This window comes from Gymnoscopelus microlampas (genome assembly GCF_963454915.1).
Source record: "Gymnoscopelus microlampas genome assembly, chromosome: 22".
Classification (NCBI taxonomy): Eukaryota; Metazoa; Chordata; class Actinopteri; order Myctophiformes; family Myctophidae; genus Gymnoscopelus; species Gymnoscopelus microlampas.
The window spans coordinates 20,821,535-20,841,472 of NC_139959.1; the positions used below are offsets into that span (position 1 = coordinate 20,821,535).

The 19,938-nt window shown below is 44.2% G+C and overlaps 1 protein-coding gene and 1 pseudogene across 2 annotated transcripts in view; both read right to left on the bottom strand.

The window, feature by feature from the left end:
• hecw1a (HECT, C2 and WW domain containing E3 ubiquitin protein ligase 1a) overlaps positions 1-19,938 on the bottom strand; it is a gene marked incomplete at its 3' end in the record, with an annotated part of 89,045 nt that overhangs the window by 15,865 nt on the left and 53,242 nt on the right. The window contains exons 9-13 of the mRNA XM_084048126.1: positions 16,700-17,733; positions 15,553-16,168; positions 10,415-10,507; positions 3,018-3,171; positions 295-401 (exon numbers count right to left, since the gene is read on the bottom strand). Coding sequence (XP_083904252.1) covers positions 295-401; positions 3,018-3,171; positions 10,415-10,507; positions 15,553-16,168; positions 16,700-17,733 — 2,004 coding nt within the window. The remainder of the gene's footprint in view (positions 1-294; positions 402-3,017; positions 3,172-10,414; positions 10,508-15,552; positions 16,169-16,699; positions 17,734-19,938) is intronic.
• Positions 6,537-6,971, bottom strand: LOC311038721 (calmodulin-like; annotated as a pseudogene). Its single transcript has one exon. The product of its transcript is annotated as a calmodulin-like (transcript).

A 19,938-nucleotide genomic window follows, 5' to 3' on the forward strand; every position in this document is an offset into this window, starting at 1 on the left:
GGGTCCAGGGACCCCCAGGGGTCCTTGGGGGGTTCTAGGGGGTCCCCAGAAAAAAATTGTATATATTGTACATCGGCTTTTTTAAAATAGACAATCTCGGCTTATAGGTCGGCTGTTTTAAAAAATATATTGAAAGAAATTGGAATATTTCAACAACAAAAATCTTGTATGGAGAGTCCCTGGCACAAAATATTTTCAGATGGGTGTCCGCAGCAGCAATTACATATTGTTCTAGAACACTGTTGTGGTTTTCACTAAGGGGGAAAGCTGCCCACAAACATCCACATGTCCCACCTGTCTGTGCAGGATCAGTGTCTGATGTGTCTGTACTGCTACTCCTCTCCAGCCTACGATTCCCAGAATCCTCTCCTGTTGCCATGGTCCTCTGGTGGTTCTGGTATCTACAAGAGAAGAGAGAATTGATTGATTTATTTAATACTTTAACAGTTTGCGAAAAGTACAGAGGTACAGTTATGCAATAATGATAAAATTAAAACACAAAATTGTGTTTTGTGGCCCTGTGTATTCGATTCATCAAGACATATAAAGACAGATACGATACTATACAAGAAATCATTAATACTAGGAGCAATACGTATATTTACAGAAAAACAGTGGGGGGTAATTTATTTTGGCAAGCTGGAAGACAGGTGCTCTTTTATGGCGGTTTTGAAGGAGGGTAGGGAGTTGCACATTTTGATGGCTGGTGGTAAGACATTCCACATTTTGGGTGGCATGATAGTAGAATGTATTCATCCCCATGTTTGTGTCGAATCTGGGGGGAATGAGATCAGTGGAGCTCCCTCTGGTGTTGGGCCTGTGTGTGTTTCTCACTATTTTGAAGTAGTTTGACAGGTACATGGACACTGGTCCCTTGAATGTCTTGAAAACCAGGGACATTGCAAGTTGCTGTACTCTGTCCTCTGAGCAGGGGTTAGTCCTAGGTGTGACGTCTACTAGCAGTCTGATTAGTTTGTTTTGAGAGGTCTGTAGTTTTGATTTTAATGCCTTTGAGGTAATAGAGTACCATGAGGTGCATGCATAGTCAAAATGACATTGGAAACTCCCCCCTGTCAGGTGAAAAGAAGGTCAGTTGGCTCTCATGCATGGAAGGAGGCATGAGCTCGGCCCTGGCCTCCCTAGGCTGGTGGGGGGAGTGTAGTGCCCAGGATCACTTAGCAAATTGGCACCGGGTGAAAAAAGGGTTACAAAATCGTGGGATAAAAATTATATAGTCAAAATGACATTGGATGAGTGCTCCAGCTTGTGTCCTCCTACTGACCATCAAGGAGAGCCTGCCAAAAAACGTATTCTATTTATATATTTACATTTATTCAGAATGGAGGCGTTCCATCTGGAGACCCTGTGGTCTGCTAAGCTGGACAGCACTTAAGTTAACGCAGCAGTGAAACAGAATTTTGTCGCTGTCGGGCAGAAACCTCTTATCTCCATATTCTAACTTTTCATTAATGAATGATCATATTTGATCATACTACAGCGTCACACAAAATCATCGACAAGCTCGAAATGCGTCGCTTGCGGATCTGCTACTTTTGCTGTTTTTGAATATGAATCCTGAAAAGTAACAGTTTTCGATATATGAGGTTTCCACCCGACAGAGACGATTTCTTCTGTGTCTGGTCTGGCAACCCTGAGCACCTGTTTCCTCCTCTATGATCTGTCGATCATTTAACCTAGAATTAATTTGCTATGCTTTCTGTGATTAAAGGGATATTTCACTTTCAAACATGTTTGGGGTAATTTTAACTACTAAGGCTTTGAGCACCCCAGACAGTTGCTTGATTCAGAATGTTGATATTCATTTTATCAGACATGCAACCTTCCTATATAAACCCATTCAAACTCCATTTTAACCATGTTAAATTCATCAAAAACACCTGTCCTTGGTTCTGGTGGCTGATATTTGCCTTCTAATGCATGAGGGGCTGTCTTTTTACTTTTTTCAGTTATGTTTTATAGTTTGTTTGGAAAATGAAGAAATACATACAATTAAATTAAAAATATTAATCAAATAAATGAAAAAAGTGAATGAAAAAACACGGCCCCTCACGTATTAAAAGGACAATATCAGTCACCAGAACCAAGGACGGGTGTTTTCAATTAATCTAACATGGTTAAAATGGAGTTTGAAATTACTATGGGTGTGTAGAGGAAAGGGGTGTGTCTGATAACATTAATACCAAATATTTAAATATTGAATCAAGCAACTTAAAAACTGTCTGGGGTTCTAACAGAAGCAGAGTAGACGTTAAAATGACCCCAAACATGCTATTGAAACAGTGAAATATCCCTAACCCCCCACACTGCATTAGTTTGGATTGCGACAAGTAAGAGTTAATAATTCAGTGAAAATAATACAAATTGAAGAAGACAGCAGTATCCTGTTAAACCTGATGCCTGTGACCTGCTATAGAATCCTATTTTGAATGCAACAAGGTTGATGGTTATACTGTTTGCATCAACAATTGTTACCCTGACTTATGTTCTGGCCAATTCTGCACCAGGAGTTACATTTTATACATTTTTAGGGACTTTTCTTTGGTCAAACATAACTGGGATATGTACTGTACATATAGGTGTTTGATTCACAAACAGCCTGATCAGACCTTTCTAAATTGATATATATGCTGTATGCCCAGCAGTCATATTGGAAAGTCATTATCCCGTCACAGGTTTTACCAATGATACTAATTAAGGCTCTGTTCCATTTAGTGTAGCACAGTGGTTCTCAAACTTTTTTAATTTCAAGGACCTAACTCTGATACAATGGAACCAAATGGACCACACTTTGAGACCCACTGATGTAGCAGAGTGTTTCCAGCGAGATGACCTGTGAAGGAAGTAAAGAAGAGGACCAATTTATTTCCAATATGGCTTCTGAGCATAGAGCCACAGTCACAGAAGAAAGCAGGTGAGAATAGCTGACAGGAGACTAGTTCTTCATACAACCAGCAGAGGTCAGTGTAACTCTTTCTGAGTACAATCTCCTCTCCCACCTCCTGTTAAGCTGTTCCATCTGCTGGGCTGATCCAGAGCGGGGCAAAGTGTGGTTGCACTTGGGGGCATTGCTGGGTCTCTGCCAGGTGGTGGTCCTGTTGACGTGGTCCACGTAGAAGACCCTGCCGTGGCTGTCCACACGAGCCTCCCAGTCTGACAGGGATAGTAGAAAAGGTGAGATAAGGGGGGAACACATTGTTGTTGCACAACATCAATAGACCTCTGTATTATTGACATAAAAGCTGCACTACGTAACTTTCCTCTTCTACCCTGGATTTGAACCCGTTTTCCTGCGCAAGAGCTGAAATCTTTACCATTGAGCTACTGTAATAGCGCCTGCCTGCTTGCTCAGTGGATACATTAAATCTTGATCATCAGGTCAAAATTCGTGTCAGATCCTGTGTCTAGGTGAGACATGACCTTTGGCACCATCTAAATATCTCAATAGAAGAGCAGGGAGACTAAATACAACCACCCCAATTGTATAAGTTATATTGTATTAACATAAGTGTACGCTATCCTACAGATTGAACAAACTTGTATTCATTAAAAGAAAGTTACATAGTGGGCTCTCTTTTTCATCTATGTTGACTTTTGTATCTTATTAACCAGTTGTTCTGTCCTTAACGAGTGAAATAATGTAAGTAGAGCTGTTGTATGACCCTCGAGTCCCATCAATACTAAAGATCTCCAGTTACTGTAAAACTGGGATCTCCAGTTAAAAGGTATGGGTCTCCAGTTGACTAGGTCAGTGTTTTTTTCATATCAAGGTTTATTATTTATTCGGCATTTGAGCCGCGGAACCACCGTTTGATGAGTTTAGACTCTCACACCCAAAACGTACAATATTTTGTTATCGTTGGATAAGATTTTGTCCACAATTCCATGTTGTATTGATGCGGTACCATAGGAGAGATAACAGCCAAACGTTGATCAAAAATAACAATTCTTCTATATTCTCTAATTGTGTCGACTAAATTAAGTAATGCAGATGTTTAACAATAATGTAACTCTTGAGAGCCTAAAATGAAACGGGTCCATTTGGTTTCATTTTACGCTCTCAAGAGTTAAATATCCATAAGGGTCCATTTGGTTACCAACTCTCCGTCATTTAGCTGGGGACCACCTGGAACCCCCTCAAGGACCACTGGTGGTCCCCGGACCACTGGTTGAGAACCACTGGACTAGGAGGAAAGCTGGCATTATAGGGCAATGTGGCAGAACACCTATATAAGTTCACCCCTGTTCAATTCTATTAAGCACAATGTCTCCCAATCTGCCTGCAGGGAAAGATGAGTGGGATTCGCTCTTTTCTGTTGTCACGATTGGTTTAATTGTTACAGATCATCGATCAATGCCAGTGAGACAATTGCATTAGAATTTCGCAGAAGATTCGAGGTGAGAGGATGTGTCCAAACAGCTTATGACAGTGGAGCAGAGAGAAGGTGACAAAGAAACACACATAAGGACAGGAAATGTACAGGGTGCAGGGAATTATACAGGGTGCACTTTACAAAATGACACATAGATCAGTGATTCTGGATTGTACAAATGATCATGAACTTTGGAAATAAAATATGCTGAGTAGTTTATCGTCTCTGTCGGGGTGGAAACCTCATATGTCCCAGTAAAAGCTCAAAACGTGTTGCTTTGCGCCGCGTTTCGAGCTTGTGGATCTGCTACTTTTGTGTGACGCTGTAGTATGATCAAGTAGGGTTAAAAAAAACACAAAAAGTTAGAATATGTAGATACTGTAAGATTTCTGCCCCGACAGCAACAAAATAATGATTACAAAAAAAAGTTCCATTGCAGTTGCACACAAGGTTTCTATCTATACTGAATCTCCCTCTCTCCCTCTCTCAGGGAGGGGTCTCTCTCTCTCTAACTGTCCAATACCTTTTTTCTTTTTCCCCAAATAACTGTATGCCGACTTTTTAATGGCCAGTTATTAGTCTGTGAGCAGCAGCCAGTCTCTCTCCTCTTGCCGCTACTGTGTGTACACATTGAAAACGAATGGACGCAGAGCACCATACTGCACCACGAGGGCCCCTCACATCCTCTTCACCCCGAGGCAAAAAGAGCCAGACCTCGCAGGAGATTTGAGCAGTCAGCTTATAGACAAAGTGGAAGTCATTCATTGCCTCCTCTACTGCAATTGATGAGAGTGCCGACGTGACCGATGGAGCAGTCAGGAATATTTATCGGCGGCGTTGGTGCGTCTTCGACCGCTGCTGACGAGTTTATGGAGCTGGTGTCCATGACAACGATGTTTTCTCCAGCCTCGGTGAGGGTCCCTGAGCAGGACGGGAGGTTGACTGGAGTCACGCTATGCGTGACAGATGGTGCACCGTCCGTGATCAGGAAAAAAGTAGGTGTTGTTGTAAAAACCCACAATAGAAAGTTCAGACACAAAATCGAGAGCACACATTACTGTATGTAGCAAAGAGCCCTAACATGGACAATGTCCAAAAACTGAAAATTTGATTACAGCCAAAAAGGGACACAATTTGATGTGATACCCCTCTACACTGAACTCTGCGCTGGCTGTGCTCAAACGTTTCTCTCAATTACGTGCAGAACTTGGACTATTCATGAATGACAAATGGAAGCCAGTGGCAGAGTTTGATGGCCCAGACTGGCTCCATGATCTCACATTTTTGGTTGATATACAGTAACAGAACACCACTTAATGAAAGTTACAAAGTTAATAGGAATCTCCCATTCCCTGCAGTGACTGCAATTGTGAGCAGCATCTGACTGAAGAACAGGTCACAAATAGGCATAGGTGTTGGCTTTTTGTACATTACTAAAGCTTGGGAGGTGTTGTAACACAAGACAAATAAGCAGGTATACCAGCGTTTGTGCCGCACACAAACGTTTGCCTCCCATTGAGTGGGTGTCCTGTATCTGACTTTCATTTTCACATTGTGATCTTCATAAACTAATTAATGATAAAATATGAGCGTGGTACTCATGTTTTATCATGCATTAGTTTATGTAGATCACAATGTGAAAATACTATATACTGTAAATGGGTGAATAATTATGCTCATCAGCTGGGTTGGTTGTAGAATAATGGAAGAATGTGTTCAAGCTACAGGTAGACAGTTTACTGTACCCCAAGTGTCATTCAAATCAAACCCCAATACAAAAATGGGTATTATTGCAGCGTACATAAACTCAAGGATTCATTATAACAGAAAACAAGATAATATTAAAATCTACATTTTATTGGAAAACAAAAATATACAATTTTGAAAATATTGTTTTTTGCAGTTTTGCTGATTTATTTTCTTATATCCTTTGTCCATGCATTGTTATACTCCTCTATACCGTTTCAATGCCAATGGTGTTAGTGACAAGTGACAACCAGCCATTAGGGCTTCCAGTGTTGCCATGTGTGGAGCGGGCCTGATCCCATATACAGTACGGAAAGGAAAGGGACATGGGGACACGAGCCCATGCAAAGACAAAAAGGCACATTTTCTATATTAAAAAAAAACATCTGTGGAAGGCCTTCACCTTGCTCTCATCATTTGTACAAACTCTTCATAGCTGATCTCTCCGTCACCGTCAGTGTCTGCTTCTCTCATCAACCTCCTCATTAGTCAGCTTCACTCCCAGGGCGGTAAACACATGGCACACCTCAGCAGCACTGATGAATCCATTACCATCCTTGTCAAAGAAACAGAATACTTCTCCTCGCTGTCTGTGTCCTTCGTCTCTCTGGTCATCATCATGGTCAGGAACTCTGGCAAGTCTATGGTTCCGTTGCCAGGTGCATTCACTTCACTGAACATGTCCTGCAGTTCTACCTCTGTGGGCTTCTGACCCAGAGAACGCATTACCTTACCAAGGTCTTTGGTGCTGATGGTGCCATCGCCGTCCTTGTCAATAAGTGAAAAGAATTCCTTGAACTCCGCAGTCTGTTCCTGTATCAGTTGGTCAGCCATTTCGATGTAGATGAAATAGCCAGTTAACAACAAGAATTTAAAAGAAGCCAAATAGCAAGTAGATTCACTCGATTGAATCTTTGAGCAAGTCTGAAAATAGAGATCCACAGGAAGAGAGGAAAAGCATTTAGTGAAAAACATTCAGCGTAATAGTGACAATGTGACCACACATTGTCACGAAAAGGGACAATGCCAACTGATTCTGCGGTACATGCCCATCAAGAGTGCACTCTCGCTGGGTGGTGTATGGACACAAACGTCAAGCAAACTACAGACTTCAGTGTTACTTCATTCAAGAAGAGAATAATCAACAATTCACACATACTTCTCTCCCACCTTAGCTCTCTCTACTGTGGAACCTAAAAGAGTTGAAATGGGGTTCAGATCATTATATAGGTTTGGCAGGAAACACACCTGTAGCCAACCACTGATTTGGGCTAAACCAACTCCTTGTCTGTGGACAAGGCTTTGAATGTGTCAAAGAGGGACACTGGACACTGAAAGGAAATATTAAATACTGTATCTATAACTTTAAAGGAAATGTGTTAATGGATTTTCTGACAACAGAAGTGACAAAGTATTCTGAATTGCCTTATTAATTTGGTCTGTCTGATGGGAGGGGCCATGTGGTGTTTATAAGGGCTGAACACTTTTCTGTCAGTCTGCTGCTGCCTGTCTATTTGTTGTATTTATTTTATTATAATAATACTTGATTCATTTTACATTGGATCATTTGAAGTATTTGTTTTTGAATATTTATTTTCTATTTACAGATATCTGAAGGTCTCTTTTGTTTTTGCCACTTTATGATGATGCTTTGGGAAAATAAATGTTAAAATCTGTGTGCCTTGCCATCATTCGATTATGTCTGGTCATAGTACATACTATGTTACATACTACCCTCACCCGAGACTGGGGTGTGACGGTGATACAAGCACATACTGGTACGAGGCAATGACTTCATCAGTAAAGTTGCTTTGTGAATCTGAGACATTTATACTGCATAGCACCCTAAACATTTAGAGCTCCTCCCAGAGTTTGAAACTGTATTCGGTGTGTGTTATATCTGATAGTGTGCCTGATTGTATTGCCGGCCTCAACAAGGCAACAAGGCCAATTCATCAAACAACTGATTGGATCACTGCATCATGGGATGTGTCATAAACTGATTGAATCAGTAAGGTACCACAGAACACCCCACCTCTTCAGACTCGCATTCCCCACCTAATTGAAATCCTCCTTTTACCTTTAAATCTTAGCAATTTAGTTTTGCTTAGATTTTTGCCCTTAAATACTTATTTTCTTAACACTTAACACTCAGGCAGCTCTCTTGAACAGACCTTTGTTGTAAGGAGTGAGAGTCTTGTGCACAGGGAGAGAGGGAGAGAGACAGACGGAGGGGGAGAGAGAGAAAGACAGAAACAGAGAGAGATAGAGGGAGACCCTCTCACTGCGGGAAATTCACTGACATCTGATAGAAACTGTTAGAAGCAAAACACCTTCAGAGTGTGTTTATGTGAAGCTACAGTAGATTTGTCCACCCTGGGTAAAGCAGAGGTAAATCGTTCACTGAGAAACTCTGAGTTTTTGTCAGTGTCTTGGGGTGGTGATATTCTCTGTCGACAGCAGATCTGATCTGGTCTCAGTATCTCCCCCCGGAGACTCTTTGGAACTCTATTTTTAGCTGAGATTTGAAACGCTGCCCACTCGACACAGAGAAACCCCAAAGCTCAGCAGGATGACTTAACTACTGCACAGCACGTTGCTCTGTCTTTGACCGGCATTGCACCAATACCCACAGGAGAACGGCCCACTCTATCATGCAGGGGGAAGAATAACAATGCCTGGGTTGTAGAGGTGCAAAATAAGTGAGTTTACACACCATAATATTGTTGCTGTCGGGCAGAAGTTTTGGATTTCCACCTGACAGAGACGATATATTACTCTGAAAAAATGTCACACTGTAGTACCAAATGTTTCACCATACAGCATTTTAGTATCGGGTTCAGTAGTTATCATTCACTGACACAGCAGTTCCACAGCATTAGTGAACCACAACCTACTGCACACTGAGTGTACTTTAAAGTATTTGAGTGTATTAATTAGTATTTTTTGTTATCACATATCCCTAGGGGTGATACGCTAGCTGACCAATCAGCACAGGCAAAGTGTCACTGCACAACTCCCTCCCCCCACTGACGTGGAATTCCAGCAGAACTCAGTCAGAACTATGTATAATTTTGTTCTATTAACTATATCTATTGACGTGAAATGTTGATCAAATAGTCTTTTCCATTGTGAATACATTAGGCTAGGTAGGTGATAAATTATCACCCGGAATTCATCAGGTATGTCTGACCTCAAATACATAATATTGCACAACGAGCAATACCTGCGTGATAATCTATATACTTATTGAAATGCTTTTATTATAGTCCTTTTAAATAGATGTTCAGGCTGCTATGCTAGTCTTGCGCTGATCAGAGCAATGGTCACAGCGTTATGGCCATTTGAAGTGTTAAACACTGCTGTAACAACGTGCAATTTAGATGTGAACATGAAAGCCTCTTTGAGCAAGTCTGATATTAGAGATCCACAGAAAGAGAGGAAAGGCATTTAGTAAAGAATCTTCAGTGCAATACAAACCCATATGGGGCGGCAGTGGCTCAGGGGTAGAGTGGCCGGTAGAGCGGCCGGATGGGAACCGTGAGGTCCCCAGTTTGATCCCGGGCTCCCCCAGAGTTAGTGTCAAAGTGTCCTTGAGCAAAACGCTGAACCCCTAATTGCTCCTGATGAGCAGGTTGGTGCCTTGCATGGTTTCCACCACAATGTGTGTGTGAATGGGTGAATGTAATGCATGATCTATGTAAAGCGCTTTGGATAAAAGCGATATATAAATGCACCATTTACCATACTGGTAAATGGGGACCAGGCGACGGCCACTTCACTGTTCTACCGTGGCTCTGGGGGGCCTGGTGTGACTATTCTAATGGCAGACACCCTGACCAGTGTTTGTGCCAAGTTTGATGAGGATCAGAGCAACAGAGTTCAACATTTCCTGAGTGACAAATCAATAAAACCACTCCGATAAGCATCAAATCATCCTTGAAATATGAAGTTTCCATTCGACTCTTTTGATGTGATAAAAACCTTAATTCACATCAAAACATTCTTGAATGGAACAATGGCAAGAGGCAGCTGGGTAGAAGGAAAAGAAGGAATGATGGTAAAGTGAATTAGGAGTGGGATTTACCTGCAAAAGGCCCATGGTGACATGTAGACCTACAGGGAGGAGGACACGTACACACACACACACACACACACACACGCGCACACACCCGCACACACACGCACACACGCACACACGCACACACACAGATATACATGCAGACAGGTGACAGGGAGGTGCTTCCAGAGTAAGACACACAGGTGGATGTTCTTACTTGGAGGTAATGCAGGGTCGGAGGCGGTGGGGAAATGGTTTGACTCATGGCCGGGCCTCAGGGTGGGAACATTGCCGACGGGAGGGGCAAGGCCTGAGAGAAGACACAGCATGGACACTTCTTAAATTACCAGAGGACCATACTGTACAGACCATTGGTTCTCAAAGTGGGGTCCGGGGACCCCCAGGGGTCCTTGAAGGGGTTCCACGGGCCCCCCCAGCAAAAGTAGTTAATACAGAATCACAATCATTTTAACCACTTCATCCATTATTACATTGGCTATTCCAAAATAGCAGATCTACAAGCTCGCAGTGATGAAAATATTTGAAAGAATATAGAAAATGTTTGAACATGTTTGAATAATTTTGAATCTTCTTAACATAAGTCTTCTCTTCTGGGGATCCCTGACACGAAACCTTTTCAGATGGGGGTCAATTTGGGGGTCCTTGACACAAAAAACATTGAAAACCACATGGATCAATGATCAATCGATTGATAGATCATTAAATTAAACATGCTCTGAAAATGCACACAACCACCCATCTGACCACTTAACCCATCAAGTTAAGTGGTCAGATGGGTGGGCCGGGGACCCTTTCAAGATTTTCAAGTGGGCCCTAATCCAGAAAAGGTTGAGAACCACTGACCTAGCACTTGGTCTCTGACCAGTACAAACACAAAGCTTGTGAGAGTAACAGCATGGTTGTTCACTCTAGTTATTAACTCCCTCTGTTGACCAGTGTGAATGCGCTCACCTCACACTGGTCCAATAGATAAATCCAAAATATTTATCATATTAATATTCTTTGTTCATAAAATGTAAAAAAGGTGAAAAGGGTCTCCCTAGAGGCCGTACTGCTCCTAACACGGACATGTCATGGATAAGGTTCATCGTCCAGGGAGCATAAAGAGGCACAGCAAATTCCATGGGAGTCATTTGTTTTTCTTGCCTGGAGGAGAGAGAGATTTTGATCGATTGACATTGTCACCCTTAAAGAGCCCCACTGTTAGCAGGGCTAAAAGAAAAGAAAAAAACTCCAGTGTGACAAATTGTTTTATAATAAGCAATATTATACAATTTCTGTTTTTGAAGAACTGTAATGGTCCATGAAAACTGCCTGTCCTGCCATTTTAAAGAGTGTCTATGGTGACTGTTTAGGAAATGGTCTCGGCTGACAGGGAAAAGATGATTTAGTAGCATTGATAAATGTTCCTGGAGAGACGAGAGAGACGAGAGATGTTGCGTTCCTTTCCATTATCTAAACTGATTGAGGATTTTACTGGGTAGATATATATACGAGTAGATACATAGATATAGGATACCTGCTGTTATAACAGATTGTAACTCAACACCGAGGTATAGACATGAACCTGAATGCTGACAACTGCATGTGCTTGGACCGCTTATTTCCGTCTACAAGCTCAATTTGTCGAGTTGCGTCACGCTGTGAGCTTGTAGATCGGTGTCGAAATGTCCCTGAGCCAGACATGTAACCCCTAACCGCTCCCCGAACGCCGCTAAACTAATGGCATTCACTGCTCCTTGTAGTTATAGGATGAAGTAAATAAAAGGCAGAAAACAAATTTCACGGTATGTGCAAATATACAATGACAAAAAAAACACCCCAAGGAGTGGGGACCTAATTATGATTATCTCACAAAGCAGTGGTTCATAATGTGTGAATATTGAGTCGACACCCATATGAACAAACAACTCTCAAATCTACAGCTAACACATTGTCAATTACAAATCCACACGCTGTAACACCTGCTGTGCATGTAATGATAATTAACAGATGAAACAGTTCATTAAACCAAGGGTTCCCAAACCTTTCAGGCCGCGACCCCCCCAAAATAATCATATTTGAACTGGGGACCCCCCAAAATAATCATATTTGAACCGGGGACCCTCGGCCCTGACAAGCACTTGGAATTGTAGTAGGCATTACATTTAGTTTAACTCGGTTCCACAGATAAATATTGTGAAAATAGCCGAACTACAAGCTCACAACGCCTCGCACTGCGAGGCGTTGTGAACTTGTAGTACAGTAGTAGTATATGTATAAGTATAAGTACAGTACTTGAGCATATGTACTTAGTTACTTTACACCACTGTTATGAATAATACAAAGACCTTCCAGTTTTCTCAAATGCATATGGTCCAACAAACACAAGCCAGCCCCACATCAAACACAGACACGGGATGACTTAAATATTCCAAGGCAATGCACACACACACACACACACACACACACACACACACACACACACACACACACACACACACACACACACACACACACACACACACACACACACACACACACACACACACACACACACACACACACACACACACACGCACACGACACGCACACGCAAGTTGCTGGAGTATATGGTATATGGTGAGAGAAGAGCAGAGTTAATATATTCCAATTCATTTGCCCTCCAACCAAAGTAATATACTGCAAAGTCTACAATAAAAGAAATAGGTGACTCTATACTGTAGAGCTGTGTCTTTAATTAAACTCTGCCAGTAGTGTATGGCATGTTGGGAGAACCGAGAAACAAAACTAAAATAAGAATAAATGTTGGCTTTATACATGAGGCCCAATGTTACACAAAATAACGCATATTTTTCTATTGCATAAGGCAGGATACTAGAATCCTGGTTTGTCACACTGGAGACCTGGCTTTACTCCTATACATCATAGGTCAAAGTGTCAGTGTTGGTTTATCTAACAAACACTGTCGTTGTTGATGTAAACTAAACCCTGGCTGTCTCCTTTACGATGGAGGCTTTTCAAGTGATGTACATGTGGCCATGCGTGACGCATGGACCTCCCACACAGTGGCCAAAGCCAAAGCTGGCTGTCTTACAACCTGCTAGCATATTTCACCTGCACAAAATGTCCCCTTTGCAGGAGAGGCTTTTCAAGTGATGCACACGTGGCACGTACGTGTTCAGAGTGTGTTAAGAGCATACAATAGGTCTTGAAAGCAATGAACGTATACAGCCAATTGCATGTGCAATGCTCGTATACTGTGTATGCTGTTCGAATGAAGCAGGAAAAGATGCTTAAAAAAATAACATTGGTTAGTTAAGTATATTGAACATCATTGTACTCTGAAATGAATGTGTTTACATTATTTGCATTATTGCTGCTGCTGCCTGTGCCTTCTGAGCTGAGCCCTTGCTACCGCTGATGAAGCTCACAATGCAGTGCAACCAGGCAGAAGTACCAGAGAAAACTATTTTTGACAATACGTTTAGAAGGGGGGGGGGGGGGGGGGGGGCGTATTTCAGCATTTGAGTCACTTTTCAAAAGTTGCTACATTTGTTGGCAGGTGCTTCTTGAAAAAGTTACCAGTTACCAGTGTAGTCTGAAAAGTTGCTTATTATAGCGACTAAATTGCTTGGCATCGCTGGGGAAGAAAGAGGGAGAGATGAAATGAAGTATCTACAAAGCTCGCAGGGAGCCTGGTGGTTTGCCGAGTGCACGGCAGCATGCGTGAAATGCGTACGTGACCTACATTTCTATCCAGCTAATAAGAGGCAAGCGTGTAAAACATCTCGATTGTTTCCCAGAGAGTGGAAGGCAAATGATCAAGATGGGGTCTAACAACGGCATGGCTTCCATGTGGATCTGGGACTTGATGTAGATGACAGACTTTCTTCTATGGTCTGTGGGCTTGTGTGACTGTGGAATTCCATCTTTGGGCATGGTTTCTACCCGATCCAACCAGCATTGACTTCCATTATGAAATTAAAAGTTATAGAAAAATGTAATTACATTACTTCCTTTGCCTACTGGCAGTGTGCGCACACAATATATGTAGAACCATCCCACTCCAAAAGGGCACGTGTTCTGAAAGCCCCGGACGCCCCGAATGGGCAATGCACTAGTAAAGACAACTCCAGTAAAAGCAAGTATTGAGAGGTGACATTGGGTCCACTTTTGCATCTAAACAATAAAACCAGAAGATGAAGACTCACAGCTAAATAGTGCCTCAATTTGTACTTCATTGTATTCCACTTAGGTTTAATTTATTTTTGCAGAGTGACATTGCGAAAGGCTTCATGAAGAGATTATGTCAAACATAATTTCTGCATCCAATTCCTCTGTTCCCATTTAGTACATATTTCCAGGAGAAACTCCTAGAAAGCTAGAAATGATTTCACAGATGGTTGAAGCTCATGCCAGCACACACGCACGCGCACGCGCACGCACATGCACACGCACACACACACACACACACACACACACACACACACACACACACACACACACAGGAACAGCCAGTGGTGGAAAGTAACTAAGAGTACATTTTTGAAAATTGACGATCTACAAGTTCATAACATATCGCAACATGTTGTGAGCTTGTAGATCAGCTATTTTTGAATAGCCAAAGTATAAAATAGGGCTTAAGTGGCTAATGATCAATAATAATAGTCCAATAACATGATATATATGATTCTGAAATGGGCATTCTACATAAATGAGTACTTTTACTTTTGCTATAACGTGCAGGATTCTGCTTGTAATTCACTTCAGGGCCCTATAGATTGTCTGAAACAAGGTTTGCGTGACAGTTACGGCTGTTTTGTGTGAGTGTGTGTGTCAGGTGAGGATAATTGTTGTGAGTGACAGCTGGTGACATTTTGGATGTCTATCCACATTAAGGGTAACGCCGACAAACTTCATTGTGCATGCAGCAGCGTGCAGACACACAGTCATATGTTCACACCCATTTCATTAAGTTTAGCTCAATATACAATAGATGTTTCCTTCCAGGTCTGTTCATGAAAATTGCAATGTTGTTTTAAGAAAGCAGAAAAATAAAATAAAACAAAAAAAAGTCTAATTGCTTATGTCTAGCATTTTTCTTGCAGTGAAAAAGCACAGGAAACTCTTTTGTTGGATAAATAACGAGAGAGACTAGCCCTGCTAAGTAATAACTTTTCTCTCTGACGTGAGTGCTTTCTTGTAACTGCATTATATCATGCATTCAATATCAAAATGTGCCAAACCGGCAATTACAGTAACTCTTATTTTCAAAGTCTGACGAGACCACATCACATCACACCACATCAGTCAAACCTCGGGGTCAGGGGGTCAACCAATCAAAGCCCTTACCTGTGCCGTCCCTATCGCTGGGCCCTGCCGCTGTAGCCTCTCCTCTCCTCCCCTCTCTGCACCTCCCCGCCCTCCTCTCTCCCGCCCCGCCGCCGCTGCCGCCTCCCTCCGGGCTGAGGAGCGGGTCGGCCAGGGACTCGAAGGCGCTGTTGTTCTCCTCGTCCTCCTCCTCGTCCTCTTCGTCCTGGGAGGAGAAGACGGTGCTCTCGGAGAGGCGGGCGCTGTCCACCGACGAGAGGCGCGTGTGGCTGCTGCAGACGCGGCCCCGCCCATCGTAGCCCGAATTGCTGTAGCAGGAGGTGCTGTAGCAGGAGGTGCTGTTGCACGACGTGCTGTAGCAGGAGCGGTCGGCGGCACACAGCTCGCACTCGCTGCCCTCCCCGGGCACTCTGGAGGACACGCCGCTCCCGCCGGCCTTTCGTCCGCATACTCCTCCTCCGCCACCGCTACTGCTGTCCCCTTCGTCGCTTCTCCTGCCGCCTCCTCCTCCTCCCCCCCTGCCCTCCCCCGCCGTGCCCGTCTCGCCCTCCAGGAGCTGGTTGAGCTCGGACAGCCGTTCGATGGAGAGGCTGCGAGGCAGCGTGCGCCGGCAGCAGGAGCCCGGACACTCTGGCACCTGGAGGAGTGAAACACATGGTGAGAAGATCCCAGCGTTTACCATGCTGCTAGCAGTACAGCACCTCCTCAAAAGCTCGGTGGCGTTCATAACACAGCCATAATGAGCTGGGGAGGCGCCTTCAGACAGAAAGCAATGTTTTGCATGACGCAAATCATTATTGAGTCAATGTATGTATGTGTGAGTCTCATTCTACTGCTCTGCCACCAAAATGTGAAAAACATCTATCAGGAGAGGTAAATGTAATTGTACTCCTTTGTACATACTACATAATAATGTATTTTTTTGATGATGACATGTAATATTGTGTTAGTTTCTTATGGAAACAAGTCCCCAGGACTTTTTTGTATTTTGTTTGTGTTTTTGTGTACAATTAAATAGTTAGTCACAATTATTTATGTGACAATTAATCAGCAAGTAAAATCTCCATCAAAGACAAAACGATGCGGTTGTGATTTCAGAGCGTAGTGGAGGAGTGAGTGATGATGAACAGGGAATATGAAGAGAGGATGGTTCAAAACTTGTGCGTACCTGGGAAGGAGACTGCGTTGTGTCCTCGTCCTCTTCGTCCTCTTCTTCTTTGGTGGGTTTGAGCGTCGGCGAGATGGAGTTGGTGTCCTGGGCTATGGTGGTGGTGGAGGTGGGGGAGGCGGCCTCCTCCTCCTCTAGCTCCTCGTCCTCGCCTCCCGCCATGTTGTGGGCGGAGGGCAGGCTGTGGAGGAGGTGGTGTATGCGGATGTAGTGGGAGCGTGGCGTCTCCGGTTCGCCGCACGCCGAGGCGATCACCGTCTCCAGCTCCGACACCGGCAGCGAGCAGGGCCGGATCTTGCGCTGCAGGGGGGCGTGGTCCCGCATGGTCGGAGTGCGGGGCGGGTGGCAGGGGCAGCCGCTGGCCTCGCCTCCTTCTCCCACCACCTCGATGACGCCCTCTGCGTCCGTCTCTAAAGGAGGCTCTTGGGATCCGTCGTCGGCGCCCTCTGGAGGAGACACGTCTTCGCACTTTGTTTTGGGCAAAAGTGTCTCGGAGTCGGGGTTCCCCTGGGGTTCCTCCGTATGCCCTGCCGCCTCTTTCTCCTCCTCCTCCTCCTCGACTCCTGTCACCTCCTCGGCCAGCGGTCCAGGCTCTCTCTGCACCTCCTCCGACTCCTCCTCTCTGCCTCCTTCCTCTCCCGCCTCCTTGCTCATGCCTTCAGCCGTGGCCCCCTCCTCCCCCGCGTCCGTCTGGTCGGTGGGCAGCGTGACTTCCCCCACCGCACTCTCCTCCTCCTCTGCGGTCAGCCCTTCCGCCCGTGGACCATCCTCCTCCGCTACTTCCTCCTCGGTCCCCTCCTGCCCGGTCAGGCCCTCTTCGTTTGCGGGGACGCCAGATGGAGGGCCGGGTGGGTCGGGCGTCTCTGGCGTTTCGGGGGCTCCGTCCAGAGGAAGGTCGGGCATGTTTGGTCCCAGGCTCAGCGTGTCGTCGTCGTCGAGGAGGTCTTCGGGGGTGTCGGCGGCGCCGTCCGGCGCCCCCTGGTCCTCCAGCACGGGACACGCTGGTTCCATGACCAAAGAGACTTCCTCATCATCTGAATTCACAAAGAAAATCCCTCATTTAACCACTTAACTCATTAAGACCTGAGGCCGATTCTACAAATTAATTCTAAATCAGTAGTTCTCACACTTTCGAGATTTTTTCAAAAATGTTCGAAAATAGCAGATGTACAAGCTCGCAGCGCGGCACGAAGAGGCGCGCTGTGAGCTTCTATATCTGCTATTTTTGAATAGCCAGCGCGGAAAATCAGAGATGACACAGATGCTTTCCCTGTTTTAATAACCCATTAAAACAGGGAAAGCATCTGTGTCATCTCTGATTTTCCCATCCCAATTAGACCTGAAACACCTATACAGTGTTCTATCTTTCAAGGTATAACAAATAAAAATTCAACGTTTTTCAGAAAACTTCAGGTCAGGATTTAAGAAGCTGTTTTTAGAATCGGCCTAAGGTCTAAACGGGACAATTCATCATACGACGAATGGTGAAATAGCCGATCTACAAGCTAACAACGCGTCACACAATGCAATGCGTTGTGTTATTTTCACTATTTGAAAGCAGCTCATATCATTCAAATTCACGGCAAGCTGTTTTGGCATTCTCACACCCAGGTCGTACTACGTTGACGAGCTGGGAAAGATCTTACCAAGCTTCCGACGTTTCACCCGGCAGGCTCCCCTGTAATGTCGCTTGTTGATGAGGACGTAAGTAAGTAAGTAAGTAAGTAAGCCTTGCGGCTCATAAGGCAGGAGCCTATCTCCCATTTCTGTAGCGTGAGGCAGCTTGATGTTTAAGTACATCTACCCTAACCCCAATCCAACCCTCGATGCTGTGTGCCAAAGAGGGAGGCATTGGGTCCCATTTTTATAGTCTTTGGTATGACCCAGGCGGGGATCGAACCCTGACCTCCCAGTCTCATCTAACCATGATGAGGTTGATGAGAACGTAATGATTTACAATTCGAAGGCCATCGGTATGCAAGTAGGATAGCACTGAGTCAGCAGAAGTGGACATCACACCGTTCAGCACGGGCACTCGCTCAGTTAACGCCTTGCTCAGAGGTGGCTCGCAGGGCTCAAGTCTGTGAAAACACACGTCCACAGTCACGTGACGCGACAGGGGAGCCTGTGCTGTCAAGTGGCTGACGCTTGGTCAGACGCTTTGCCCCAACTCGACATGAGAGTGACAAGTTATTTTGCCACGATCTGACTTGTTACCTGCTCTTTGAGACTTATGTCATTTTCTAATGATACTCCAAATAATAAATAGTAGCATACAGTCACAATGCATATTGTTGCTGTCGGGCAGAAACTTGTAAATCTGCTACTTTTGCTATTTTTGTATTTGCTTTTTTCTTTATTTTTATGTGAAGCAGCTCCTGTTAAAGAACGCACACGTCTAAGGGCTGGTACACACTGCAAGACCTTAAAGTGGTCGGGGGGTCATCTGATCGTTAAGCATAACACACTGCAGGAGTTTATTTCTTGAAATCGGCTGTCATAATATCGTTGTGGTCTTCACAACACGATTGATCCCCGACAAGGGCTGACACACTGTAGGATAGTTCACTAGGATGCTATCTCCACAGTCAGACCCAATACATACATTTGTGTTTATTCCAATTCATTTTAATCGACGTATCCCGTGATATGCCTCTCTCCCTCTCCCCCGGGGCCCTCTCTCTCTCTCCCCCCTCTCTCGCTCTCTCTCTCGCTCGCTCGTCAAGAGCGCAGAAGCGGTCAGTGCCATGTCTGCTTATTATAAGCGACTTTGGGATTGTTTTTCTGTAAAGTTGCTTGAAAGTGTAGTTGTTTTTTTGGCCTTGTTTCCTAATGTTGTTTGAACCAGTTGTTCTCAAACATTTTCATGGCAAGGACCCCCAAATTAATAATAATAATTAATTGTCCACAGAGGCGCAGACCTCCCTCCCCCTTCTGAAAACATGTTGTGCCATAGACCCCCATTCAAGATCTGTGTGGATTTTGTAAATATTCCACTCCCCCCCCCCCAAATGTCTTCTTTAAAAATAGCCTATCTACAACGTGAGCTTGTAGATCGTCTATTTTCAAGTATCCAATGTATTTGTATATAGGCTTAAAGTGCTCATAGTCGCTTTTGTTGGGCTTGTTGTTTTCACAAACCTGGTTGCTTATTTCTCTCGCAAAATCTGGCAACACAGACAACGACACACACACACACACACACACACACACACACACAGAGAGAGAGAGCGCTCGCT